This window comes from Lonchura striata, chromosome 1 (genome assembly GCF_046129695.1).
Source record: "Lonchura striata isolate bLonStr1 chromosome 1, bLonStr1.mat, whole genome shotgun sequence".
In the NCBI taxonomy this organism is placed as follows: domain Eukaryota; kingdom Metazoa; phylum Chordata; class Aves; order Passeriformes; family Estrildidae; genus Lonchura; species Lonchura striata.
The window spans coordinates 135,582,510-135,603,532 of record NC_134603.1 but is presented as its reverse complement, the minus strand read 5'-3'; the positions used below and the strand labels follow the sequence as shown (position 1 = coordinate 135,603,532).

Genomic DNA, 21,023 nt, shown 5'->3' with positions numbered 1-21,023 from the left:
AAAAAACATGAACTGCATTAGGACAAACATGAATGTATTTGGAGAAATACGGAGAAAAGGAGAGATTAATAATCAATTTACTATTTCCAGAATCTATCAGGAGAAGCAAAACTGTAAAGTTTTTAATAACATGAATAAATGATTGTACCTTTTTTTTGTTTTGTTATTCTAACAAGGGAGATCTGTACACTCTATTATAGCTCTTGTCCTTTTATATTAGTTTATCCATGTAATTTTAGTTAGTGAATACTTTGGTCAGTGCTAACTGAACTACTCATTCTGGGCATACTGCTGTGTGTAATCCATGGCTTGATTAATTAAAGTAATTCTTCATTAAACAATTTATAACAGTAAAATAATTGCTTTTAACAGGAATGTAATCATATTTGGGGGGGGATCTTGCAGGTTTTGTTGTAAGTTGTAGCTAATATTGAGATAAGTATTTTGTTTCTTATACAAAAATTATTGTTTAACCCATATAGACTATGTTGGTATCATATGTAAATATATGTAAGTATATTTCTTTTCAAGGAAATTTATTTTTGATAATAAATTCATCTTTGTTATACATTTTTAAATTACCATTTTATTTCGATTATCATTTATGTTGAGACTAAAGAAGCAAGTTATGAATATTATCAGTCAAAGGCTACTTAGTATTCAAAAATTCTCATGCCTTCCTGTACCTTTTTTCAGCAGGAGAATGAATTTGGCAAACTTTTTTAAAGGAATTAAGTTCACTAACAGGTCTGCAAAGATACTTACAGGTGAAGTTTTTTCCTCATCAGGACTATCATTTTGCTCTCCTGGCTTTTTCATGCTTCTCCGAGTTGATCGTCTTCTCAATCCCCTACTTAAGGATTCTTCAGATTCTGGTTCAAATTCACTCTTTTTGATACTATATACATTCTCATAATTTTCTGATGATGGAAGTACATTCTCATAATTTTCTGATGATGGAACTTCAGCTTCTATTGCCTAAAAGTGGGGAGAACATTATGCTAAGATTAAACATGCATATATTGCTTTAAACTTTCAAAAAAGTAGAAGTAACTTTGTTTCGGCTGAAAGAGATATGGGGGAACAACATATAATGCCTTAAGGAGGTATGAAAATCTGTATAATATTTATTAGAGCTTTAGTGATATATGAGTTTTGTATCTCTCATGAAAATTTGTAAGTGGAAGATGAGGACTGAGAGTAGCTGCTCTGTTTTTTAATGAATTAAACAAAAAGTTTTAAATTGAGAGTAAACCCTTTGCACTCCTCTTGGGATCTTATAGAATGAGTTCTGGGGGGGAATATACATTTTATTTATTAAGTGATAAAACATTATCGCCTTTACTGGAAAACACACTGAACAGTTCTTGACTCTAAATAGAATAAGGAAGTTCAGCATGAAACTAGTCAAAAAGATTTTGACTGAAAAATTAGAGCAGACTGGAAAAGAGCCTTACCCTTGGTGGTACTATTGCTAGTTCTTTGAGAGAATAAATAAATGTCTACCCACCCTGAGGTATTTTATAGCAACTGGATTCAAAGTTGCCTTCAACTTGTGTTTTGTTTTTTCCAGAATTTTTAAATTTCTTATTGCTTTTCAAATTACTAATAACAATATCTCCTTTTGCTTGCTTTCAATTGTTTTAAATAGTTTTAATTCCATTTTATATTTCCTCATTTTCCCCATATTTGCATTTACTTGGATACAAAGTTACTTTGAATCTAAGGTAACCAAATGTATTCTCCTATGAAGAAATATTTTAATTGGTCTGGTTAACCTCTTCAGTGTGACATACTGAGATGGCAGTTTCAGTTTCTTTAATGGACATAGAGGTTATGCAGTAAAACAAAGGCTACAATGAAAATCTGCTATAACCTAATGGTCACATGGAACATTGGGATGTAAGTATCAAAGTATCTTGGTCTTCATTTAATAGCTAACACATTTCAGAAATTTATTATCATTTGCAATCTTTTTGTTTATATCTATATAGGTTAAGAACACATTTTTGCTCTTGGCATAGCTGAATTTTTTAAATTTTATTCTATTCCAACACTTTTTTTTTCTTTAGAAAGGAATTCAGTATTAAAATATGTATGCTGTATTCCTTCAGAGTCAGCTACTGTATTTTACCTTTTATCAGACTAAGAAAAAGAAATGGAATACCAAACTCCTATAGTTATCTCCTCTACATTAACTGCATAAAAGGAAAACATAAAATAATCTTTTAAGTTTAAATACCTAGAGGATTAAAAATGTACTATCCTGGTTTTAAACAGGTCTTGTAGCCAAACTAGTGGTCTCTCTCAAATTATTACTCTCCTTTAAAAGTACATGAGTATTTTGCTATTATCAAAATATGCTGCAGAACTTCTCATACTTCTGCTAAAATGACTATGGGTGTGGGGAAAAAAAGGAAATGAGGCAACAGCTAGAGACAGAAGTACCTGCATGTTAACGAGTTTGTAGTAGATGCCCTTTTTCTCGAGCAGTTTAGCATGATTGCCTAACTCTGTGATTACTCCACCTTCAAACACAGCTATCACATCTGCATTTCGGACTGTTGACAGTCGATGAGCTACCACAACCGTGGTGCGTCCTTCCCTTGCCTGAAAGCAGCAATATGTGTGAGTATTTATAAGTCAATGCAAAAACTGTTCATCTTCATAACAAAGTTGAAGAGGACCTAAAAGAAACATTAAAATGGTTCACAGAAAAATATAACTTAAAAATTTTTTTAAAGATATTTGGATGAGTCCTTTAAAACAGAAATGTAATTTAAAGCTTTAAATTTAATATTAAAGATCATCTTTCACTGTGGCACATAAATACATCAAATTTGATGAAAAATATTTAAATAAAAATCCTAATATATAAAGTTTTAGAATGTTAAAAGCCATAAAAATTTTAAATGCTGTAATTTTTATATTTAGACCCATAGTTGCCCACTTAAACCTTAAAATCCATGGAGAATTTATATTTAGAAACATTATAAACATTAAACATAGAAACACTAGAAAATATTTTACACTCACTTTTAAAGATATCAGTTTTAAGCTCTAAGTCATTGCTAACTCAAGTGACTGCAATAAAAATAAAATTCTCTACAATTTCATATGAATTGTATGTCAACTAAGTACCTTTCTTTGGATATTTATAAGCATAATACACTTCATGTTTCAAACATTACACCTTGTCATTTTAACTATGAGGCTGTTTCAAAGTGATCAAGCAAATTTCAGTTTAAATAATGAAAGTAATGATCCCAAGCAGTGGAATTCTGTAGGAAGCCGGATGGAGTTCATCTTCAGTGATGTCCCTCAAGAGGTCCATACTGGGACCCATACTACTCAATGTCTTCATCACTGATACTGATAAATGGGACTGAGAGCACACTCAGCAAGTTGAGGGGTGACATCACACTGAGCCGTGCAGTTTATTCACTTCAGGGACGGGATGGAATTCAGGAAGTCTCTGACAGGCCTGAGGAGCAGACCCAGGAGAGCCTCATGAGGCTCAAAGAGAACAGGTGACTGACAACAATATGAAGGGCAGTAAGACAGATAATGGACGAGGATGGTATTACACCAAGAAAATGTTGATTTAATCTTAATAATGCAGAAAATATGATTCTACCTTCTAATTTGAAATAAGATTTCTCTCTGTAATACCTGCAGGAACTCAAAAATTCTCTGTACAAAGAATATTTGGCAGATCAAAGTTTACATTTTGTGTTTTTATATGTCTCTATTTTCAACAAAAGTCCAAGAAAGAAGGAAATATTAGGCTCCTACTTACATGCTTCATTTTAAAACACTACTGACCTTGTCCAGTGCTGCCTGCACAACTGATTCACTCTCAGTATCCAAAGCTGATGTTGCCTCATCAAGCAGAAGAATTTTAGGATTGCGAACCAGAGCTCTGGCAATTGCTATTCTTTGCTTCTGGCCTCCACTGAGCTGTGCCCCTCTTTCTCCAACCACAGTTTCAAATTTCTGCAAGACAAATACATGTATTGGAAACACTCAGTCCACAATCCTTTCACTAAAGATATCAGTAATGGCAGAAATGCCGGTAACATCTTCTCCTTTCTCTACAGGAATAAACACCTACTTGGATACACCTGATTAATCATTTGTGTTCCTGGAATTCTAGTAGTTCTTCAAATGACAGCCAAATTGCCTGAAGATATAAAATTAACATTATTCTCAAAAGGTATGAGGAAGCTCTGCATAGCTCTGCATATCTCTGCATATTCACAGGTCCAGGGATAGCTGAGTCTTAACAAGCATTCCTTCTGAGGAACTATTTGGCACAAGAACTTTTAGAATTATTTCAACAGGAGAGCTTATCTGCTTACATTGGGTAGCTTCATGATGAAGTCATAAGCATTTGCCTCCTTGGTGGCTTTTTCAATCTCCTCCATGGTGACATCCTCACGGCCATAACGGATATTTTCTGCAATAGTAGTGGCAAAGAGCACGGGCTCCTGATTCACCACACCAATAACCTCCCGCAGATACCTTACGTTTAAGGTCTTAATATCCTGCCCATCAATGGTAACCTAAACAAAAGAGAGCAGACAAAAACTGTTTACTACTTGTTTTGATCAAGGAATCTCTCTCTCCATGCCATTTTAGGGGAGACTTCACCATGTCACTGGAAAATTGACAAAAGCAGTGAGGCTGGAACTAGGCTTTCAGCACATGTGACATGCAGAGCAGTCATCTCACTTGAGGTATCTTACCATGCCTTCCTTGGGATCATAAAATCTCTGGATGAGCTGAACAGTTGTGCTTTTCCCACAGCCACTGCCACCAACCAGGGCCACTGTCTGGCCAGAATCAATCTTGAGATTCAAGCCCTTCAGTATCTGTCCATATAAGAAGGTCGACCAAAAACATAACAGTATTTAGAAACGTCAAGGTAAATTTGAAAGACTAGAATAAAATAATATTTATATTTCTAGCAGAATTTGGTAAAAATCAATTACTGATGACTTCAGCTTAATTTTCTTTATAATTACATCACAATTGGTTCATAATCAATGTATTATACAACACACTTCTCAATTACCTGTCTCATGAACCAGTTCATATAACAAAATAATAACAATACTACTATTCATAACTAAAATATAATATAGAAACAATAAAATGCAAACTTTCTGTATTATGTTGCCTCACCTCTTTATTTAATTCATCATACTGACTACAGGGAAGCTATATAAAAGTCATGCTTAAAAGCTGGGTGTATTTCCTTTCTGCCTATCAAAAGTAAGAAAGGTCATTTTATCAAGGTCAGTGATTTTCCTCCAAGGTAAGGAAGGAAAAAGTTATGTAACACAAAGACACTCCATGGAAATATTTCCAGGAATCATTTATACGTTGTCTATCATCACTGCATTGAGATTCTGAATATATGACAATGCTTTAAAAAGGAAACTTATTCTCTGTCTAGACAAATATAGATTCTGATCTCTATTCCATATAGACCAAGTCCTTGCTGGAGCTGCTTTCTTTGTTTCCTGGTTCAGGCACAGTCATAACAGAGCTGCATTGCAATTATTTTAAAACTTATTAGCTCATTATCATTACTATACACAAACACTTGAGTTAGGATTGTAAATTTAGATTCTGATAAAAATATATATTTATAGTTTTTTGCATAGCCACAATAACTAGGGCATTAGACAAAAAATTATTCAAGAAATTTAACATGTTTACCTAAGGTGGAAATAAATCACTGTGATGACAAGGTAGTTTTATATACATTAGAGAATCAATCTGAAATTGTTAGATTTTCAACAAAAAATTAATTTATGTGACATTTTAATGATTTTTTTCCCAACATGTGATCCATATGTTCAACTTTAATATATATAAAGTTTCAATTACAGTACCTCAACATCTGGTCTGGATGGATAATTGAAGTAAACATTTTTTAATTCCAAGTTCCCTTTTATGTGGTCTGGTTTGTAACCTGTCTCTGAATAGCTGTCAATTTGAGGTTCCTGTGCAAAATAAAATAAAAAACCCAATAAGGAAGTCCTTGAGTGCATCAACATTAAACATGTGTTTTAAGTAATTTAGGTGAGATTTCTGAAAGATCTAAATTGCACAGTGTTTTGCTCCCTCATTGCTACGTTGATGATATGCTCATGCAAGAATACTTATAAATTTTTTCCATTGAGCTTCTGTGTGAATTTAGTTCCTGTCTTTGAAAAGCAGGGTCTCTTACCTTCAAAAGAAGTTTTGAAATGCTAGTGAGGGCAATGATACTCACATTGTCTATTATATTAAAGATGGTGTAGGCAGCTCCTCTTGCACTTGCAAATGCCTCTATGCTTGGAGCAGTCTGTCCAATACTGAAAGCTCCAATCAATACAGAGAAAAAGACCTGAAAGAAATGTTTACAGAGGCATGTATTCATTCTTATTTATGCAGAAAATTTTATTTATTTATTTATTTACTTACTTACTTACTTACTTATGTTATGTGTTTTTGGTTAAGGAGGTTCCATGTCTATTAAGGGAAGTTTAAGGAATATAGAATTAAAGCAAAACTGAAAAGGTCTCTCTTAAGCAGAGAAAAACCTTAAGAAAAGGGCTTTTTAAGGTTCAGATCAGAACTGAGAAGCTGTACAACATTAATTTTGCAAATACTTTTAAGAAAAAGTGAAAAAGTGACTCAGACTTGTAAAACCTGTGACAAAATTTAGAATTGCACTTGATGTCTCAGGATTTATTGTACTAATGCATTCTTTGGCCAAAGGCTGTAAAATGTATTATGTCTCTTCCAACAGGACAACAGAAATGCAAAACACTATCATTCTGCTTTCAAAGAGACAGTGAAATAGAAGTTGAGAAGCACAAGTTCTTCATTGAAAAGTAATAAAGGACCCTCTGCTTCAATGAAAAAGTGAAGTGCAAGCAAGGAAGAAACAGCAGCAGAAGAGAAAAAATAATAATTTTCTCAGAATAGCAGTTTATTGCTTTCACTTAGTATCAAAACAAAAGCAATTAAACCACCCTGCTCAGAGAACATAATAGCCATAGTAGTCAGAGCAAAGTCTGTCACACTCATCCTCTTGAACAGGGGTTATTCACAGATTTTACACATGATAATGCATCATCCATGTTGCAAAAACATCCTTAGGTGAACTACAACACAGACAATTTGCAATAGAATTTGGAAATACTTTGAACAGAATAAATTACACATAAGGTTATGAACTTCACTGAGAGGTTCCATATGCCAATCTGTACAAAAGTTTCAAAAGAGCCAAAACACATATCAGAGACTTTTTTCACAAACTTCAGTGATTCATAAATGAAACAGGTAGTTTAAAAAATATACAATATATGCATATGGTCAACTAGCAGGGTTTCATTATGGTTAACAAAATTATTCTTCTTAACCTGTTTACTTCATGTTTCATACAAAATTAGAATGGTTCCCACATCAAGAGAAGAATTTAAGTTATGACTTAAGTGTTATGGTTTTCTTCCTTCAATTATATGGTGACATATTTCCTAGTCACAAGTATGTTTTTGTCCCCCTCAATTTCTAAAAATACTGAGAAATGATTCCAACCTCTCATGGTGCAAAATGTAATCAAAACATTGAGAAAATTATCTACTTAGATTAAACAATCGCTAAGAAAGAAGTATTTGTTTCTGCATCCCGAAAATGTATTCAGCGTTCAGAAAGCAAATAGGAACTAGAAAGTACTTCAGTTTTTGATTGAACTGCTTATTTATCAGTCTAATCATATAAAAATCAGAAAATATATAGGAACAGTTGAAAATCATATATATTTTATTTGAGTTCATATAAATTTTGAGATCCTATAGAAATAACACATGGTCTTTTGTGGTGAGAATCTTTTCGTTAAGAAGGGATGCGACTTTGCCAGTTGTGGGACATAATTCTCATTACAGTCCAATACACACTTTAAGGTTTGTTATTTATTATTTCTCACTGTTACTGAGAATTTACTCATTAATACTTACTGTAAGAACTTTGCCAATAGTGTAATCATCAGTTAAGATCAAAGTAGTTCCATACCAGAATGCTAGTGCATATGATGCATATATCAGTAAGAAAGCAGCACCCATAGAAATATTTGCTGTAATAGCCTTTCTTATTCCAATCCGTTTAGCATCTTCTAAATTTTTATGGTATCTGGAAGAAAGATAGATGTTCAAAATAGACTCACACTTGTACCATGGCACACACCACAAAAGCTCTGTGGATGGATTAGAAAAAGAATGTTTATAAAGTACAGCAGTTAGGCATAAAAAATATCTAACCCTAAGAATGTATAAAGGCAAGACTGCTAGTCAGGCATGGACTTTCTAAGGTAACACTTCAAAATGCCAATATTAGTCAACTTGGTATATAGAAATAAAGGGCATTGCCAGTTAGGGACTGGCATTTAAGTTGCTTCTGCAGATCAGTGAACTTTGATTGGGAACCACTCTAGATTAAAGGTTAAAACACATCACCAGATCTATATTTTACAGTACAGTGTAAATAGAGATACTCTTCGTTAGCACCTTCTCAATTACTGAGTAATCAGATTAGATTACCAAGGATATCATCATCTCTTCACAGAACAGGGTCTTCTTTTGTCTAAAGCTCTCACGGTGAGATATTTGAAGTAGTTTGCATACCTTTTAATGCAGAGACAACATATCAACTCTAGAAAAATAATTGTCTTTCAACATGGTCAAACCTTGTGACAGCGACAGCGTCTAACAATCTCTCATTAACTAAAAAGGCAGAAAGCACAAGACTGTCGACAGAAAATATACAAGAAAATCTCAAACCATTTGAAGTGAGTATTTTAAAATCCACTGATGAAAGCAAATGTTGCTCTTACCTTTTAATTTCTTTTTCTTGTCCTCCAAAAGCTATTACAGTACGGATTGCTGCCAGAACTTCTTCTGCAACAGCACCTGCTTTTGCATATGCAGCCTGTTCTTTGTCAGTGAATGCAGAGAGAACCTAATACAGAATCAAGTATTTTGACATATGAAAACCAGAATAAGCTCAAGCACACAAAATGGCTTTTATCACAATTAGTATGTTCCAAAATGAACATCCTTTTGACTATATTAGGCATGGGCACAGAATGTTCAATATCCAAATTCCTTAGTATGCTGTGAATTCAATAAAATAATTCCACATTACACGTTGTAAACAACTAAGGCCTGGACTTTCCCTTCTGATTTTACCCAGTGCAAGAGATAAGAAGAGTACTCATAGTGAGCTGGTGTGGTTCTCCCCAGGCAGACCTCCTTAGCTCATGCTCATCTCTGGCTGCCTTAGCCAGAGGACCCTGTGGCTTAGACTGTGAAGAAGTGGCCACAGTCTGTGAAGACTCAGCCAGCTGACATATGTGGAACATACATCTCTAATCTTACATTTTCTGCAAAATACTCAAGACAGTGAAAGCTTTCATGATTTTTGAAATAAAAGGGAAATAAAATACAATAAAATTCTGAAGATTTTGAAAATGTAAGTCACTCTAGTCCCATGGAAATTTGGACCTTCTCTCATCTAGGTCTGTATAGATTTCCTTACCAATCTCTTAACAACTATTAAAAAAACTCTATGTCTGAGACAAAGTATTTTTCTATTCTCTTATTTTCCAGGAGGTGCAATTATTTCTTTCAAAAGAAAAAGTACTTATACACTTAAAGAGTTACAGGTGTGGATTCTACACATATCTTGCTTTCTTCTCTGTATGTGCTATATTAGCAGAAACAGCTTCAATCAAACAAGTCTGCCCAATCTACAGGAATTATAATATTCTAATTGCATATAATTATTGAATTGTAGAATGACCTTGGAAGAGATCTTAAAGATAACTAGTTCCAGCTGCTCTGCCATGGGCAGGGACACCTTCCACTAGACCAGGTTGCTCAGAGCCCCATCTGACCTGGCCTTGAATGAGAGATGAATTGATACACAGTTCATCTAAGAGCTAATGTACCTAAGTATTATCTAATGCTATAATTACTCTAAGCAACACATTCTAAGACTTACAGAAATGTAGATTTATTTCATTATCTGTCACTCATATAAAACCTGACACTGTACATATGTTAACATACCTTTGCCCAGAGGGCTGCTGAAAGTCCCAGGACAGGGCTAACTGCTAGTATTACAAGGGTTAATTTCCATCCTCTTATGAGACCAACAATAAATCCTGTCACAAATGTTGTTAGTGATTGAACAAGCAATCCAATCTTGTCACCTATTCCTTCATTAATCTTGGAGACATCACTGAAAAACAAATTATATACAGAGAAGAAGAAAAATGCAGAAAGCACAAGGAAGGTGTCCAGTTTTGTTACGTGTGGAAGACAATCTGTATTATTCAATTACTGCTCCCAATAAGTTTTCTTCAAGATAAATCATCATGTAGTGTGGCCAAGGAAAATTTCACAATTCTTGTGAAGACATAATGCTATAAACCTGCTTTTGTGTGAAAAAGTTTAAATTCTTTCTGTAGTGCAAAACTACTCTCACTTTCTCAATTCTAAAGTTTTGATCAGTTTAGTATTTATGGGCTATTTGGAAATAAAACATAAAGGGTTTCATGTAGGAAATGTTATGCAGTTAAAGCTGTTCACAGTGCTGGCCTGAGCCAGCACCTTTTTCAGACCTCAGTGTGCTTAGAAATGAACTGTTTTCTCTTCATGGGGTAATAACATAGGCTGGGCCTTAATCATCCTCGGAGTTCAAGGGAACTTAATAAAATGCTTTTCTGACATCTTTGTGACAGTCCTGTATCAGAAGTATTAGAAATTCAGTCCCTGAGCCTCTCCATGAGGAAATTTGAAAACTTTGTTTAACAGTGAAGTAATTTAAAATAAAAATAAAAATTTCGGAGTCCTGCATGTTTAACAAGATAAAATAACACTGGGAAAGCTATGGTGTACTTACTCTAGAAGACGAGTGTTGAGTTCTCCCACATCATTTACATCAAACCATCCAATTTCCTGTCTCATAATTGCATGAAAAAATTTTTCTCTAATTTTCTTTATTTGCCGACCTGCTGCTAAGGTCCAGAATGAAGTCTGAATATAAGCAGCAAGAAGAACACCAGCTGCTATTCCAGAATAGTAGTATGCATATCTGTAAAAAATAAAAAGGCAAGATTCTCTGAAATCAGGTTAAAATTGTTTTAATTACCTTCCTAGTGTGAATTTAGCATAATACTTACTTTTTCTGCTTTACTTGAATTAGGGTTTATATGCTTATACTAAAACTTATACTTCACTGCAAAATTTGCTGAGTTTTCCATGAATACCATTTAACGTGAGAATAACCTATTTTTAGAATCAGTAGGTATTTTCTCATTAGATTCTTTTAGAACTGTGTTTCTGATACAATACTCTTTTCACCTAAATTTGTCATGTCCAAACAAAGCCTAGCATTTTTAACACACATAGACAGACCAAATCACATATATGTTATACACACATTTAAATCATAAACATGCCTGTCCATGTAAATAAATAAATAAATAAATAAATAAATGCAGTAAATATGTCCTCATTTGAAAATACAGCATTACTATATTTACAGCTACTGAAAACAAATGCCATTAGATCAAAAATTCTTTGAATCTCTTATTCATAACTCATATTTTATTTTTACATTAATTCAACCTTGCGCTATGAGCAGGGTGTCAAATCCAAACCAGGAGTATGTGAACCATGATATTTCTCAAACTGGAAGTAAAGCTGAGTCACAACTTTGAACTATTTAAAAAGAATAAAATTGATTTTGATTTGATAAAGAATTACATAAAGAATCAGTTATAATTGAACTTACACCAGAATTGAATTAAAAAAATATAACTTAGTGGATTTCATTTGCAAAACGCAACCAAAATCAATGCTTAAATATTTAAAATGTATATTACCTGCAATTATTACAATAATGTATCTACATAAAAGTAAACCATTAGCAAAAAGCTTGACTCATGACCTATTGTGAACTCTTGTGACCTTCACTCTTTTATTGATTTTATAGAATTTTAACATGAAATTTGGCAGGAGCAACTGCAGTAATCTGTGTGCAAATGCTCTGCTCTAAGAGAGAATGGCTTTACAAATTAAACTTCTCAAATTTTATTCCAATATCTCTTGTGGCTATAATACAGGTCAGTTAGGGACTTTGAAACTATACTTATTATGAAATTCAGTTAGTCAAAACTGTTTAATAAAATCAGGTTAATGCCTAACAGAAATCTGGTTAGTTGAATATTGACCTCAATCACATTCGGCTCCATCAAAACTCCACAAACAAAAAAAGCCTCTCAAACTAAACCCAAGAACACCAATTCTAAAGTCAGCAGTAATTACTTTAGACAATTGCTTTATGATGCTACATCACTTCAATGAATTGATTTATGCTTGGACTTTGTTTACTGACAAATCATATCCAAAGGGATTAATATCTTTGCCAAATTCCATGCTCATGAAATATATTCTGTAAATTCACTGTTGCAAATTATAAGAGAGTAAATGCACATTGCATTGAAAAATAATAGTTCTTTTTCCTTTGAGAAATAGTTGTAGTTTAGGCAACCTGTTTGAGTAACAAACTTGACTAAGTCCATGTGTAAAGTTCAGTACTTGAACACACCTGTGTGAGAACTCTGTTCTTGCAAACTGTTTCAATCATTTGACCTGCTGGCAGGCATTCCTAGAAAAACAAGGAGTTGGTGCAAAGAGCTTTGTCACACCAGTGAAAATGCCAACTCAAGGCTCTATCCAGAAACTTTGGAAAAGAACACCTATTCTTGTGCTGCTATTAATATATTTATCGGTAAACAATTTGTTTTAAAGGGAAACTAGGGCTGCTTTTTATTCTTGCTTGTACTTTCAGAGCTAATTTATGGTGGTTTGACCCTGGTTGGATTCCAGGTGCTCACTGAGGACACTACCACTTTCCTTCCTCAGCTAGACTCAGAAGAGAAAAGTATAATTCACAGCTCGTAGCTCAAGATAAGGGCAGGGAGAGATCACTCACCAATTAAATAATGGGCAAAACAAATTCTACAATTTCATATGTAGCAATTTTTTAGTAATTAATTTTAAAGTTCTTTTGGAATAAACATGAGACAGACTTTGAAAATGTTGTGCAGCTAGGCATCAGGTATTTACTAAACACAGAACAGTTAGGGTAACTTCAATCATGCACATATTATTTAATTTGCAATTCTGCCTTCAAAATTGTTTTCAAATTACTGGGAACAAGTATATGCCACTGAATATTTGTGGGCATTACATTTATGTCAGAGAATGACAGAAATATTGCAGGAGCAAGAAATCTCCTATAAAGCATAATTGCCAATTCCCTCTTGATTCATTTTCATTACATTCAGGTTCTTCATTTCTAAGCCTTCTCCTAACTTGTTCATTTATTTTACAGTAAAGGAGTTGTTTGAGTATGTTTTGATTTGGGTTTTTTTGGTGTAAATAGTTTTAGGTTTTTTAATTGCAAAAATTAATGACTGAAGCGACATAAGTTTACAGTCCGCTGTTATCCAAAATTATAATGCACTTTGATATAAAACAGCAAAAGTTACTACAGAAAATGCCTTATCTCTTCCTTCTCTTCAAAAAAAGACAATTGCCTTGAAGAGTACCTCAGATATTTTTCAATATCTGATGAGGAACAGAGTTAAACCTGAAGAAAAGAACCTGAAATGCTACAAGAAACACACAGACTTTAGAAATCCTGCATAAACCAAGTGTATGTATGGTTAATAAAGCCTCTTAACAAAACACATCTATTAGCAGCTTATGTTTCTTCTTATTAGATCTTTTCTTTATGGAGTTTTGTAGCAGAAGCACCTACTGGCTATTGTCTTCTGCTGTTTCCACCTCTAGAATGCTAGATTTAAGGTAGCATATAATCTAAATCTCTATTTTCTACAGTCTAGATAGTTACAGAATTATAGAATTGTTAGGTTGGTAGTGACCTTTAAGATATTTGAATCCAACTGTTAACTCAGCACTGCCAAGTCCATCACTAAAACATGTGCCTTGGTCTTTTAAATAGTCCAGGGATTGCGTCCTTGGACATCCTGTTCCAATGTTTGATAACCCTTTCCACAAAGATATTTTTTCTAACATCCAACCTCCTCAGGCACAATTTGAGGCCATTTCCTTTTGCCATGTTGCTTATTAGGTGAGAGAAGAGACTGAACCCCATCTTGCTATAATCTCTTCTCAGTGATTTAGCTGAACTTGATGCTTTGGCAGCAAAGTAGGTACTATCTGACAACTCAACTTTTTTTTGCAAGTGACTCACCATAGCTCAATGTATCAACACATGATAATCCATATAATTTTTTTTATCATAAAAATTGCCCTTTATAAATTCAGAGGAAGAGAAGAAAAAAGGAAGGCAATGCAGATTTCACTGGGATACAGAGCACCCCTGAAATGTGTCAGGATGGGTCAGAGCAAAAGATTACAGAGAAATTGTTGGGAATGACTGGGAAAGTTCAAGAATCTTACCAGGGCCTCAAATAATCCCTTGTGCCAATCTTTAGCTACATATATTATTAGGTCATTTCTTTTGTGTTGTTTAAAGTGTGCAAAACATCCTTGGGAGAAGAATGGCTTGACTAGAAATGTGTGGCTACATTAAAAAAAGAAGAGGAAATACCAATTTTTAATTACCTTGTCATATCTTCTTCCAGCTTGTGAAGCATATCTGAAGTGAAATTCTGTGAAAATTTTCCTTGGAAAGGAAGAGAAGAGTAAATACTTTTAATAGAGGAAGATTTAACAAATTAGTTTTCCTACATGCTGTTCAGTATATCTGGAGTTGCTACAACTCCTTTTGAATCAAGATGATTTGGGAGAAAGGAGGAAATTTTAATGTGCATGAATGAACATTACTAATACAGGGTTAGTTATAACTCCACTGACTACAAAACTACATCACAGTAATTTGAGATTAAGAAGTCTTCCTGAGCATACACACATAGAAGAACAGAATGTTTGGGGTTGGAAAGGATCTTAAGGGGTCCACCCAGTTCTAAACCCCCTACCATGAACAGGGATACATTCCACTAGACTGGGTTTCTCAGGGCCCCATCCAAGCTGGCCTTGAACACTTCCAGGGATCAGGCATCCACAACATCTCTGGTAAACTTGTTCCAGTCTCTCATCGCACTCACAGTGAGGCAATTCTTCCTGATACTCATCTAAATTGTCCCTCTTTCAGTTAAAAAGCCATTACCCCTCGTCATACAGGTTGTTGTAAAAAGTAGCTCTCCAGCTCTCTGTAGCCCTATTTCAGGTACTGAAAGGCTGATACAAGGTCTCCCAGGAATCTTCTCCAGGGTGAACATCCTCAAGTTGCTCAGCCTGTCCTCATAAGGGAGTTGCTTCAGCCTTCTGATTGTGTTCATGGCTCTCCTTTGGACTTACTCCAACAAGTATCCTTCCATAAGGATAGGACCCATAAGGGTCCCAGAGCTGGATGCAGCACTCCAGAGAGATGTAGAGAGGGTATAATCACCTCCCTCCATGTGCTGGTCACAATTCTTTTGATGTAGCCCATGATACTAATTCCTGGAGTGCAAGCCTACAGTGCTGGCTCATGTTGAGCTTCTTGTCAACAAACACCTTCAAATCATTCTCCTCAGGGCTGCTTTCAAACCATTTTTCTCCCAGCCTTTATTTGTGCCTGGGATTGCCCCAGTTTGCATGCAGGACTTTGCACTTGGCCTTGTTGAACTTCATGAGATTTGCAGAGACCCACCTCTCCGACCTATCAAGTTCCCTTTGGATGCACTCCTTCCCTCGAGCATGTCAACTGCACTGCACAGCTTGGTGTTGTTGGCAAACTTGCTGAGGGTGCACTTGATGCCACTGTCCATGTCACTGACAAAGCTGCTGAAAAGTGTCAGTCCCAATACTGACCTCTAAAGAACCCACTCATCACTGGTCTCCACTTGGAAATCTCTTTGAGTGTGACCCTCCAGCCAATTTCTTATCCACCAAGTGATCCATCCATCAGACTCATGCCTCTCCAATTTAGTGAAAACAATGTTGATTAAGACAGTGTCAAATGCTTTGCAGATAGTTCAGGTAGGTGATGTCCAAGCTCTTCCCTACACACAAAATCTGTAACCTGATTGTAAAATGCCATCAAATTTGTCAGGCATTATTTGCCCTTAAAAAAATAATGTTGGTCATCATCACTTGTCTCCTTGTATTCCATGTGTCTTAGCACAGTTTCCAGGAGGATCTGCTTCATGATCTTGCTGAGAACAGAGGTGAGATAGACTGGCCTGGAGCTCCCTGGATCTTCTTTTTTCCCTTTTTAAAAATGAGGGTTATGTTTCTGCCTTTTTCAGTCAGTGGGATCTTCATCAGACTGCCATAACATCTCAAATATAATGGACAGGGGATTAGCAACTTCCTCCACCAGTTCCCTCAGGCCCCACAGATGCATATCATCAGCTTTCATGGACTTGTGCACCTCCAGATGTCTTAGATATTCTCAAATCTGACCTCCTACAGGAGGCAATTCTTCATTCTCCCAGTCTCTGCCTTTCCCTTCTGTGATTTGGGCAGTGTGCCTGGAGCATTTGCCAGTAAAGACTGAGGCAAAAGATCATTGAGTCCCGCAGTTTTTTCTGTATCTCAAGTAACCAGGTCTCCCATTTCCTTCTGGACAGGACTCACATTTTATCTCATCTCCCTTTGATCACTGACCTACCCATGGAAGCTTTTCTTGTTGCCCTTGAAAACCCTGGCCAGATTTAATTCTGTCAGGGCTTTAGCTTTCCTAACCTAATCCCTGGTTGATTGGACAGGTATTCTGTATTCCTCCCAAGCTCCCTGTCCTTGCTTCTAACCTCTCAAGGCTCACTTTTTGTGTTTGAGTTTGCTGCCTTGTTCATCCATGCAGGCCTCCTGGTGTTTCTGCATGACTTCTTTGTTGGAATGCATCGCTCTTGAGCTTGGAGGAGGTCATCCTTGAATATCAACCAGCTTTCTTGGGTGCCTCTTCCCTCCAAGGCTTGGTACTCTACCAAGCAGGTCCATGAAGAGGTCCAGGTCTACTCTACTGACATTCTAGATAGAGAGCTTGCTGTCCTACCTCCTCGCTGACCTGAAACTCCACCATCTCATGGTCACTGCAGCCCAGGCTGCCTTTCAGGTTCACATCCACACCTTTTTTGCAAGAACAAATCCAGCATAGCACCTCTCTGCACTGGCTCCTCTATCGTTTGAAAAGTTATCATCAACACAGTTCAGGAAGCTCCTTCATTGCTTATGCCTACTGGTGTTGTTCCTCCAGCAGTTATTGGGGTGGTTGCAGACCCCCATGAAGACCAGGGCTTGTGAATGCAAGGCTGCTTCAATCTATCTATAGAGGACCTCATCTGCTCATATGCTCAGTCTTCCTGCTCAGGCAGCCTGTAGGAGACTCCCACTGCAATGTCACCCCAATAGTGTATCTCTAATACAATGAACATGAGCATCAGATGTCAGAAACCACATCATTATTGTGGTTTCTGACATCTGTATCTCCTGTCAAGATGTGTGATTCTTCCCATTTCTTTTTTAAATAGGAGCCATTGTTCTTGCCATAGTAGATATATTCTTACCTGTAGAATTTTTGTCTTCAGATGCAACAAAGCTATCAGTCATATCACCAAAAATTATCATTGCAAAAGGGAGACTGCTTCCATGGGCTACTGCCAGCAGAGTGCCTAGTATCATTAATAATTTATCTGACCAGCTGGAGTATCGAAACTGTGAGTGAGAAGAGAAATTAATTCTAACTGTTGTATTAGAAAGCTAACAATGCTATGTGTACAAAGTCAAGAAAGCAAAGAAAAAACCACCCATTGTGCACCTGGTGTTCCAAACCTACAATTTTATCTCTTTAGAAATACAGTTTAAAAACAGTTTTAATGTACAGGAATAAATCCTTTCTGTATAAGCATTTTTATACTATAAACTCTCAAAACCAGAGAGATGTGGCATTTTAATACACTAGTATCTACACCTGCATAAGAAAGACCATAGGAAAACAAGGCATAAAAAAATTATGCTTTTTAAATATGCCACTTAAAGTTCAAATTATTGGAAAATTTAATGGCATTATGATAACTAAGGCAATAACTGCTTTTACTGTAAACTCATTTTTATGCAGCCAGAAAAACTATTCCTAATGTACCATAGACATCATAAATAGGTATCGAAATCTTAAATCCTCTTGCCATTGAACTTGATAAAGTTTGAGCTCATCTATTACAAAATCATTGGTTTAATTCTGTACGGTAAAATACTAAGTTTGCTGATGTAAACTATAGTTGTATGATATAATTGTAATTGTACTAGTGTAAACAGATATAGCAAAGCAAAGAAATTAGGCACTGTCCACCATCATGTGCTATAGTTTTATATTTGTTATTTGCAGTGTCATTGCTGTGTATGACACACACTAAAGCTACAAAATCTATGATATTTCAGTATGACTAAAAGAGGATCTAGGATGTACTTGATTAAATATTAAAAGGTTGTCTTTGAAAAAAACCTACAGAGATTTTTAAAGAATCTGGAACCTTTTAGCATACAGTTCTTAATTTTAATTTTAATCAGTGGCATGGAATTTCCCTTTACTGCTGGCTCAGGTGATTGAATAATGACTCATGGGGATAATTAATGTGCTTAACACCTGACTCTGGTAATTTAGAGGACAAGACCAGACTCGGTGTAGGTATGTGGTCACGTTTCTCACTGTGAACATGGAAATTCTTATCTTTCACAAACAAATATCTGGTATGGGTGTGTTTAAGATGATAATTTACTAAGGAAACATTCCTAAGAATACTTATCTGTAAAAGGCAGCTTCTTTAGTATAACTGCATCCACAGAAAGAACTGCTTGATTTCTATACTATAGCCAATATTCTGTAGTATGAACATATTTGGCAAATATGCAGGATACTAACATAGCTGTAACCATTTTTGTTACACTTTAAAATGTGCCTGTGTGTATATATATGTACACACATATAGAGAGAATAAACCTTACCAGTGTGAAAGGGCTGACCACCTTAGGTTTTTCTCCTTTCTTCTGCTTCTTCTCTGTCTTTCTAAAAAAAGTGTGGTACTTTAGTGAATTTAAAAACAGATCACACTTTGCAGAAATACTAATTCAACATATTAATGAAGTTCAATTAGATTATAATATTGAAATAATTTTACATTAAACAATTGTGTGAAATGAACATGATTTATTGAGCATTCTTGAGATGTTTCTATTTAAATCGTCAGCAATATAAGTAGCATCACCTCCTAACTTCCGTAAATTTAAGTCATGTTCTTCTCAGTTCACCCCTTCAAGGATGAAACAACACCAGTGGGGCTGGTGGTTCCACTCTGGTCAGGGAAGTTGTGAACTAAAGCACTGTATAGATTTCAAAACAAAAGAGAGGAAAACTTTTGTACATAGTGGATAGGGAATAGGTAACATGCTCAAGGTACATAAAATATTGATTGACTCTGTACTAAAAATATTAAGATAATTTTTAGCAGATGACATAAATGTATCCAATATTTCCATTCCAACATAACTTGTGTCATATTTTAGTATTGTTTTTCTAGTAAATACTGTGGACACTTAGTCCTTTAAAAGAAAAAATAAATAGTCCCTTTGCATGAAATGGATGTACCAATGCTACTCTTATGTTGATACAAAACTTTCTCTTACTAAGTTTTCCTAGCAAAATAAGTTAAAATAAGATATAAACCAAAGTAATGGAGTCTAATAAGCTTCAATACATAATGTTTACTATATTTAAAAATCTTACTCTTTGTCTTCTAATTCATGACCCTGGCTGGATGCAGCGATCTCATGACTATTTCCATCTTCGGTATACTTCTTCTTATCTTCAGAATGCATTTTGAATTTAGTGAAGATAATTTCCTGTAAAATAATATTTGACGGAGAAATACACATTCTTAAGCTGAGGACAGTAATCTCAACAATCATTTGTTTGAAAGAAAAATATGGATACTTATTACTATCAGTAAAGTTATTAATATCATATATTGCAAAGTGAATATTCATAATTCACAAGTATAAGCATATTGAAAGAAGTCCAGAAATTTGAAGTTTCCTTACAAACATTTATATTCTGTATTTATCCATTTGATAACTTCATCATTCATTTAATTTCATTTGAATGATGATGATGATGATAAGAACAACAACAACAATAATAACAATAACAATAGCAACAACAACAACAACAACAACAACAACAACAACAATAATAATAGTATTTCTTGAAATTTCTGACAATATTTTCTGCAATGCAGCACAGGTATACAAAATAAATGAAAAGTTAAATGTGTCTTTAAAAGACTATGAAGTTAATTAGATATGTTTTAGTTATCTGTGAATTTATAAAATAAATCTGATCTAAAAAAACCACCAAACTACTGACATACCGTGAAAGGTTGTTCCCGGTTTGTTTCTACTCTTCTGAAAAATTATTCAAACCTGAGCAGAATTAATGTGGTTAAGGACATGCAGCATGATTGGACTTTGCTCCTTTTATGTAAGACTGACATAACAAATAGCTTTCTCTTGGATTTTTTCCCACTCCAATAGCCTCATTTATCTTGGATAGTAAAGTGTATGCACTTTGGACTGTACCTCCCTTTTCCTAAAGGGAATAATACTAGTCCTTGAACATATGCATATTTCATTGTCCCCTGGGAAAACAAGTCTGAATACTTTATTTTTCCACCAGAAATAGTTCCCTGTTATAGGTATTGTTGTTTTAACTATGCCCCTAAAACTGAAAGGAATTCCTCTTTACCTTATTAGAGATGTTGCTGAATGCTCGAAGTAACTGTTGCACTTAAGGATGAATCCATTCTTGAATAAACAGTGAGAATGAAACCAGGTAACACCAAAACATTGTTTTAATCTTTTGCTTCCTTTCCC

The 21,023-nt window shown here is 35.0% G+C and overlaps 1 protein-coding gene across 2 annotated transcripts in view; it reads right to left on the bottom strand.

The window, feature by feature from the left end:
• The window catches only part of ABCB1 (ATP binding cassette subfamily B member 1), a 35,792-nt gene extending 15,175 nt beyond the window's left edge, over nt 1–20,617 (bottom strand). For both annotated transcript variants that reach the window (XM_021551649.3, XM_021551650.3), the window contains exons 1-16: nt 20,522–20,617; nt 19,879–19,994; nt 19,101–19,161; nt 17,666–17,813; nt 14,718–14,778; nt 10,960–11,151; nt 10,125–10,296; nt 8,888–9,012; nt 8,016–8,187; nt 6,287–6,400; nt 5,904–6,014; nt 4,749–4,874; nt 4,362–4,565; nt 3,826–3,996; nt 2,449–2,610; nt 766–978 (exon numbers count right to left, since the gene is read on the bottom strand). In XM_021551649.3, coding sequence (XP_021407324.2) covers nt 766–978; nt 2,449–2,610; nt 3,826–3,996; nt 4,362–4,565; nt 4,749–4,874; nt 5,904–6,014; nt 6,287–6,400; nt 8,016–8,187; nt 8,888–9,012; nt 10,125–10,296; nt 10,960–11,151; nt 14,718–14,778; nt 17,666–17,813; nt 19,101–19,161; nt 19,879–19,970 — 2,124 coding nt within the window. In that variant the 5' untranslated portion in view covers nt 19,971–19,994; nt 20,522–20,617. The remainder of the gene's footprint in view (nt 1–765; nt 979–2,448; nt 2,611–3,825; nt 3,997–4,361; nt 4,566–4,748; nt 4,875–5,903; nt 6,015–6,286; nt 6,401–8,015; nt 8,188–8,887; nt 9,013–10,124; nt 10,297–10,959; nt 11,152–14,717; nt 14,779–17,665; nt 17,814–19,100; nt 19,162–19,878; nt 19,995–20,521) is intronic.
• Nucleotides 20,618–21,023: the final 406 nt, after the last annotated feature.